The following is a 9,016-nucleotide window of genomic DNA, read 5'->3' as shown; positions in this document are numbered from 1 at the left end:
AAAGATTAAATTGACACTCAGTGAGTTAATTGTTCTATTTATAAAATCTATTTTAAAAGAAGCATAAACAGTTAAACAGATTGAAAAATATAGAGTAGAGATGAAATTCAAAGGATAATCTGAAGTCAGAAAACATGTCGAAATTGTGGATTTATCGTCCAAATCAATAGTTAATTAGGGCCACGAACAGTCGAGAATGCCTGCATTGCACACCTACGTCTCTCTTGAAGCCTCTATAAAAAGGGAGGGTTAGCATGGCAATTGAAACCATAAGTCCTCGAAGCACAATATACACATTACCACCTAGCTTGATGGCTATTCATACTGGCTTGCTTCTATTAGGAATGCTCTTCCTAATGTTCTCGTTTGCTTCTGCTCGGATAGCGATGCCAAGAGGTATCACTGAGGACTTTGATACGACTTGTATCACTGATCTTAAATTCGGGTTCTCTCGTAAATCCTTTCCGGAGGATTTCATATTTGGGGCAGCGGCATCCGCTTACCAGGTATGAACCTTCGCTTAGCTTCCAGAGTTCCCTAATGATGCAGTATACATTTCTTTTTTATTTGTTCTTGCTGTAACTCGAGAGCTTTTGTAAATCAAGAATAATACATGGAGAAGAGCAGCAAACGGAAAAATAAACGCATGCACACACGATAATTTATTTTTGGTGAATTTGCGTGTATTATTAGTAATCCTCTGATAATGCAAATCTCTGTGATGGTATGCAGACCGAGGGTCATGCAAACAAAAGTTGCAGAGGTCCGAGTATATGGGACACTTTCACTCAAGATTTCCCAGGTAGTTCTCTCTCATTTTCTATGTGCGTGCCCATGTTGTTACGATAAAGATGAAGGAGAAGGAGCTAAAGAAAGCATTTGAATTTCAGGGATCAATTTTCAAAATTTATAATTTCTATTACTTGTGCCCCCCCTCTTTAGCATTTGCCTCTTTCATCAGGCAATTATTGCTACGGGTGTCCTTCAATTTTTTAATTTAATCTCAATTTGAAAGCTAACCCTATATTTTGTATTTTGTATTATTATTATTATTATACATTTATTGGATTATAATAGAGGGAAGATAATTGACAAATTACGTTCAAACTATGAAAGGGAGCCAGTAAATAGTCCAGGTTGGCCTTTCCCTTTGTTTCTTATTTCCACTAAGAGAGTATTTATGAAAGGGAAAAATGAAATGAATCGAAACTAAGAATATATATATGCACAAGCAGGTTTGCTTAGGTCTTGACACAGTGTTAAAGATTCAATTTCAATTAATCAATAAAAAGAAATTTAAAAAAGCTATAAAAATCATATAAAATTTAGGTTAGAGATTTTTTAAGGGTAAGAAATCTATTAATAATATTTTTAAAAATACACATGATTATAATCCCTACAAGAACAAACAACAAGACTATGATAATATAATTAAATTATTAAATAATTATTTATGTCTGAATAATCATGTAACTATACTTGTATCATCCTCGCAATGTTAGACATGCCATTAGTTATAATAATAAAATGAACCACCCCTATTGTGCTCTTCAAAATTGTTAAACTTTTCAGCAACCATTAAAGAAAAGCCAACAATTAAAGAAAAATCCAGTTGTCTATATATATATATATATATATATATAAAGCAAGCAAGAAAGACACGATGTATGGAGATGTATGACTTGGTACGTCAGGATGTGGTCAAGATACTTTTGGCGGTCAAAGTTTATAGCTTTTCAAACCTATGTATAGAAATATAATTTTGAGTTTTTTGAATTAAGAAACCAAAACATTTAACCAAATATAGCTTTACTCTATCATTTTGTGGTTAATTTGTCAACATTTATATTTTTATTTAATTGATGTTAATTAATACATTAGCATTATAATTAAAGGATCGTATCCATATATACATCAAGGGGGTTTTAATTAAAAGGTAAATAAAAAAAATTAATTTTTCATTTTTTAATATATATTTTTTAAAAATCATGATATAATTATATTGATACCAAAAATATTTATTTTATTATAAAATAATATATTAAAAGAGAGATAAGCAACAATAATTAAATTTACATGAGGAAAGATGAGACTATAGTTTATCATTTCGTAATCACAACAATTGTGATTAAGAAAATTTAATTTTTATATCTCAATTAAATTTGTAATTTCAAATCCAATTTAGATAAAAAGACGCATATTTTTCTTCTTTATTACTTTATATATTCTTATATTTCAATCGATAACACATATATGATTATTATTGTATTAATTATGGTAATGTTTTATTAATTTAAGAAACGAAGTATTATATCTTTTTTATTTTTAGAATTGTCATGGGGGTGATTCATATCATATTCATGCATGTTCTGAAGCATTGCTTCACAGATCAAAAAGATAGAAAACAACTTGGGCCGGAGAAAAAAATATAAAAGCCCAAAAGATAACACAGAGGTGGATCCCATCTAAAACACTAAATAAATAATAAATAAAATTGAGAGAGATAAACCATTATACTTTACATGAATGACTAATGTACAGTTGCATCAATGATTTTTATGAAAACATTCAGAAAGGATAGCTGATGGCTGCAACGGAGACACGGGAATTGATTTCTACAATCGCTACGAGGTATGAATTTGATGAAAATGGAATTTATTTATTACATAAAATTCAAATTTGTTAAAATCAAATATATATACATTTTCGTTACTCATTACTCAACTCATATGTGCATGCAAATTTCAAATAATGAAAGTAAATTTACATATTTTGTGACAGAGTGATCTTGAAGAAATGAAGGGTATGAATATGGATGCTTTCAGATTCTCGATCTCCTGGTCCAGAGTAATTCCCAGTAAGTATTTGTTGGTTGATATTTTCTTTTTACTTTCAATTCTTAAAAAAAATCTTGTGATGTTTCAGGTGGGAAAATAAGGGCAGGAGTGAACAAAGATGGAATTGAGTTTTACAACAAGCTAATCGATGCAACTATAGCTAAAGGTTTAAATCTTCTCCCTTTCCCTAGAAATATAATTTTTTTTTGCTGTAAGTCATGCGTGCTGCTTGATTCATCAAAATATATAGTTTGCTAAGAAATAATTTGCCATGTAAAAAAAAAGAAATGCAAAACTTGATTTCAGAAGCTCTTATCTTGGACCTTTTCTCATGTTTTATGCTACAACACAGGTTTACAGCCTTATGCAACTCTCTTTCATTGGGATGTTCCTCAAGCACTTGAAGACAAGTACGGTGGCTTTCTCAGTGATAATATTGTGTAAGTTGTCACCTAGCATGCTCTAAAATGCTGTGCTCCATCATTATGCATATATCAAGCTTATTTAATAATTCACAAAGTGCAAAATTAGGGAATCAAATTGTTACTGTGAAAATTTTGTTCGTCTAATTTATAGGAGCGACTTCCAAGATTTTGCTGAGCTTTGCTTCAAGGAATTTGGTGACCGAGTGAAGTACTGGATTACTTTGAATGAGCCACAAAAGTTCACCGGTGATGGCTACGATTCAGGCCACTTTGCACCAGGCCGATGTTCCAAGTGGGTGGATGAAAAGTACTGCATAAATGGGAACTCCTCCACGGAGCCTTACATAGTTGCCCATAATCTCCTCCTTTCCCATGCAGCAGCTGTACATACATATTGGGAAAAGTATCAGGTATCCACTAATTGCACTTGTTTAATGGTTAGTGTAAAGTATCTTTTAATCCCTATGATCTTACCTATATAATTAGTCAATCCCTTGATTTCAAAAGCTAAAACTTGAATCCTATTTTGAATCCCCGAGCTAGTTTTGCCAGAAAAAGTGATCATATTTCTCACAAAGTTTCCAATTTCAAGGGATTGGAAAAAGAAATCAGCAACCAACTCTTGTCGATGAACTAACTTATGACTTCTTAAAACTAGAAGGACTAACTTACAAAACTATAAAACACACAAGGATCCAATTATAATTTAATATTAATGAATATTATGGAATGCATAGAATTTTATAATGATATACATAAGAAAAAATGCAGGCATCTCAAAATGGGAAGATTGGGGTAACACTCAATGCCCGCTGGTTTGAACCGTACTCTAACAGTAAAGAAGATCGTGATGCTGCCAAAAGATCTCTTGATTTCATGCTTGGTTGGTATGTATTTCTCCAAACATAAACAAGTATGCCTTAAATTATCTTCATTAGCTATTTCAATATAATTATGTGTAGATTTTTTACCAACATTTCACGTTTCTAGGTTCCTGAACCCTATAACATACGGTGACTATCCGAGCAGCATGCGGGAACTAGTTAATGATAGGCTACCAACATTCTCTCCACTGGATTCTATAAATCTCAAAGGATCGCTGGACTTTGTTGGATTGAATTACTATACTGCATATTATGCAGCAAATGCGAATTCTTCTAGTCCAGACCCTTGTAGATATCAAACAGATTCTAATTGCATTATTACAGGTATGCTCATAAAATGTGATGGTAATATATATATATAAGAGAACGAAAGAGGAAAGAATATTTTCGTTTTAATCTTGTTGTAAGGGACGAAAAACATCATTGTAGCCATGGATAATTATCACAGGTATGCCACAGGTTAATTCGTTAATTTCTACAAACTATGTTCCTAAAAGAAATGAAGGTTTACTTCCCTTGCCAAGGTTTCCCTTAATTACTTCCATCACTTAATACAGAGATTTTGTTTAATTTGTACATTTTCCGCTACAAAAAATCCAAAAACAATTCTTCCATTAAGGTGGTTAATTTTTACCCATTAATGTTTTTCAGGAGAACGAGATGGCAAACCCATCGGTCCACAGGTTTGTATGCAAATAATACAAATTTTCAAACTCTTTTTTTTTTTTTTTAACAGAATTGAAACTAAAAAATACTCTTATCACAAATTGCAGGCTGGGGTATCATGGCAGTATATCTATCCAGAGGGGTTGCAGTATATGTTGAATCACATCAAAGACACATACAATAATCCAGTGATTTACATCACTGAAAATGGTATTTGAAAAAACAAAACTTTTGGCTCTATAATTAATTGAAGCCAGTCAAAGCTGTAATGGCCAAACTCATCATCAATTCTTGATTCCATTTCTTTCGTCTGTTCAGGCTACGGTGAAGTCGTTAAGACAGATGTAGAACTACATGATGGAACCGTGATGGATCTTCCAAGGGTAGAATATCATTGTACTCATCTTAAGAATGTTCTAGCATCTATCAAGTGAGTTTACACTTTTGGATTTTATTTTTCTTGCTTTGTTGTCTTAGTTACCGTGAGCATGCACTTAAAATCTGCTATTACAAGACCATACTGTTAACATTTGAACTAATATTGGCAGAAATCATGGAGTTCAAGTCAAAGGTTATTTTGTGTGGTCCTTTGCCGACAATTTCGAGTTTACAGATGGATATACCATAGGATTTGGTTTGGTGTACATAAACCGTTCGTCTAATTTCACAAGAATAGCGAAGTTCTCATCACATTGGTTTACAGAATTCCTTGGGGACCAACCGGTTAATCCAGTACCATTATATTTCAAGCGATTGAACATAGCTTGATGGACGAGAAATTAAGTATTTGGCCGCCAATATATATATATTAGTTATAAATAAATAAATAATCACTAGGATAGCTATCCAGTGAACTCGATTCTATGAATTTTTCCTAATTAAGTGTGTGATGTATTTTACTGTATTGTTTAAATAAAAACTTGGTTATATATGCCACCAAGTTAAATCTCAATGTAAGAGCTCCAGCCTCGTGTTGTTCTAGTACTGAAATGCTTCGTATTTTAATTTGAAAGGGCTGTAAAATACTCTTATCGTACTATTATCTTAATTATGTTCTGTGGCTGTTTTTTTTTTTTTTTTTTTTCCGATAGTATTAATTATTAGTTAATGGTAGCTATCGCACTTGTGCAACGTCGTGGCGAAAATATTCACTCTCAAAATCACGTTTATTCTAAAAATGTAATAAATATGGGGAGATAATAAATTCTTGTCTTTTATTAGTGGAAAAATTGGAATGGGAGTCGCCACCTAGTATTTTGATCACTAGGAACCCTAACTGGTCTCAGAGATCGGGTACGGAGACTGGTTGCGTAAAAAAAAGGTATTAACACCCCAAATATATCCTACCTAAGGTAAGCTGCATTGTTTTATTGTCTGATAAAATCTAAGGTCTTGTTGTGTTTTCTAGTTGTTGGTTTGTCTATGGTTTAAAAAAAGTCCTCAACGATAAGGAGATCCTTATCTTATCGGGTAAAACCTAATTGTTCTGACATCAACAAAAGAATTTAATATCTTGAATATGTCTTACGTATAAGGTCGTAACTCCAGATAATAAAAGAAAACAAAATAATTTTTTTGGAATTTTTTGAAATATTAGCCTAGTTCTCGTGATTTTAATAAACTGGTTATTAAAGCCAAAATGCATGCTAATACATATTTTTGAAATTTTCTTTGTTGTATTGGAATACAATATGATTTTTTTTAGAGACTTGGCCGTATGCATGAAAATAAATTATTTTTTTGTTATTATTATTTTAATGTTTTGAAGAAAACCAGGTATTTTAATACCGTATTTGTATCTTTACAATATAAAAATACAAACCAATATTAATTAAAATGCAATAAAAAAAAATTGCGGAAAATCACAGAATTTTTTAAAATAATTTTTTGAAGAAATTTTTTTCTTTTTTGCCGGCCCATCAAGCCTAGCCGGGTCACTGGCCCAAACCAGTGACCCGGCTGGATTCATTCCCTCCAGCGTGCGTGAATAAGTCACGCACGCTTGCTACAGCCACCATGTAATTAAATTCTAGGTGCAGAGTGTTTTGTGCATTATCTTGCAAAGCTGGAGTTACCTGGAAGCAAGACTCAAGCAGCAGTATGTTTTGGCCCTATATTTTCCCCTTTTCATTTGCTTTTCCTCCGGTTCCTCTGGTTCTACATCTTCTTTTGTTTTTCCTTGCTACTGGTATTCGTGTTTTTTCCAGTTTCTCTGAGCTTGATCACGGATACTGCAGTTTTGAAAAAGGTTCAACAGTCCCTCTCCTTTGCACTAGTTGCAGACGAAGAAACAGTGTGAAGGGCTGTTCCAACACTGCTTCCTCTCCTTCCTTTCTTCACTCTGCCTCCTCGTTTTTTATTTCTGCCTCTCTGTTTCTCCCACCTTCTCCTCTGTTTTCTTCCTCACGCTTTGCCTCTCTGTCTCGTCTGGTTCTCCTCCTTTATTTTCCCGTTTTCTTTCTGTCCCTGCTCTCCCTTACTCTTCTTCTTTCTCCTTTTTGTGCAGTGCTGGTGCGGCTCTGATGGAGAATGGCAGTGGCTGCTGGACGAAGAAGATGATGAGCTGAAAATGGCGTTGGCAGTGCTGGTGCGGCTCTCTTCTTTTTTCTTTCTGCCCCTTTTTTTTTTCGCTCGTCTCCCTCTCTCGGTTTTCTTTCCTCTCTTCACTGTACTCTCCCTTTGTCTGCTTCTTTTTCTCCTCCCCTGTTTCAGTCTTCTTCTCCTGCTTTTATAGGCCAGAGACAGCCTTGTGCTGGTAACGGCCACTTGTAATCTGCATGTAGAGGGATCACAGCCTTAAAGCATGCTCCCTAACGGACGCCATGCTGCAGAAAATGCCTCAGCCTTTACTGCTGAAAAACGGCTGCATGGAAGAGATAATGAATGGTGTCCACGAAACAGCGCCGTTTCAAAATTCAATTAGATACTTCTGATTTGGTCATTGAATTGTTTTGCAATTTTGTAATCAAGCCCCCCCGGGAATATTATAATTGGATCCCTTCATGTTAGCGCCTTTTTCAGTTTGGTCCTTGGGTTCTGATTGTTTCAATTAAATCCCTAATTGGCCACCAAACTTTAATAATTATGCAATTAAACCCTTGATTTAAACAAGTCAACTCTTAAAAATTATAATTGGACTCCAGAACTTTAATTTCTTCCAATAAAAACCTAAATTGACTTAAAATTCAATTTTTCTTACAATCCAACCCTCCATAAATTCAATTAAACCTTAGATAAAATTTAATTGAGTCCATAAACATTTGATTTTGGACTTTTCTTCCTCAACTTGAATTTTCTTTGTCAACAAGGCTCTTATTAGTAAAAAATATAACGTCAAATTTCAATTCTTGTATTTCTAAACCTCATCAACCAATTCTGATCTTTCTTTGTCATTCCAGCATTCTTTTCTTGTTTCTATTATTTTTTGATTTTTTCTGAATATATTTTTATTTTTTGTGTGGAAACCTAAAAATAGATAACAACAATAGCCATGGCCAAATCAAAATTACATGTTGACAGTTTGTTATAGAAGCAAGAATATTTGCAGAAAGAAAACATAGAGAAGGTGTTAACTTGTAAAGAAGTCTGCATCTTAGTGAAAACAAAGTTTGTCAGAGATGCATCAGTCCAGTCTCACGTCTTTTGTTGTTTGTCCATTTACAAATACCAACAGCATTTCTGAGGAGATCATTACCTGTGTAATTGAAATATTCTTCACAATTCCTTAACCATGGAGACAACTGGAGGAGGGTTAAAGAGAAGAATGATTCTAAACTAGTTGTATATCTTTGAAACCAAATTATTGATACTCCAAGCAATACCATATGAGAGAAGTCTCCATGCTATCCTCTGAAATCTACCATTAACCATTGCTGGCCATTAATGAAACAACAACTCATCAACTCATTTTGGAACACATCAAAGGACACCCAAAATGAAAGAGATTTTTTTCATTTTTTCTATGCAAAGTTGCTCTGAAGCAATATATGATCTGATGATTCTAATTCAGCTGCACAGAAAGCACAGAAGGATTGTTCCAATGATAGACGTCGACTGGACATAAATGATCTTGTACACTGTCTGTTTTGAACTATCGGCAATATAAAAGTTTCATTTTGTGGTGGAGCTGCTTTGTTCCAAATGCTTGATTTAAATGAGCAAGTTCTATTAAACGTCAATCTATCAATCAGAGTACTGCATGATT

The 9,016-nt window shown here is 33.5% G+C and overlaps 1 protein-coding gene across 1 annotated transcript; it reads left to right on the top strand.

Moving 5' to 3' along the window:
- Positions 1-238: 238 nt before the first annotated feature.
- On the top strand, positions 239-5,863 carry LOC118045330 (beta-glucosidase 24-like). The gene is made up of 13 exons (XM_035053924.2): positions 239-506; positions 733-802; positions 2,573-2,631; positions 2,782-2,857; positions 2,926-3,003; positions 3,190-3,277; positions 3,414-3,672; positions 4,034-4,149; positions 4,253-4,470; positions 4,798-4,829; positions 4,920-5,022; positions 5,131-5,242; positions 5,361-5,863. Exons 1-13 carry the CDS (start codon positions 255-257, stop codon positions 5,578-5,580), a joined length of 1,683 nt encoding a protein of 560 aa, XP_034909815.1. The 5' UTR covers positions 239-254; the 3' UTR covers positions 5,581-5,863.
- Positions 5,864-9,016: the final 3,153 nt, after the last annotated feature.

The sequence above is a fragment of the Populus alba genome, chromosome 1 (genome assembly GCF_005239225.2).
Source record: "Populus alba chromosome 1, ASM523922v2, whole genome shotgun sequence".
Lineage (NCBI taxonomy): Eukaryota > Viridiplantae > Streptophyta > Magnoliopsida > Malpighiales > Salicaceae > Populus > Populus alba.
Note: the sequence above shows the minus strand (reverse complement) of the source record. Positions and strands in the feature narration are given on the sequence as shown.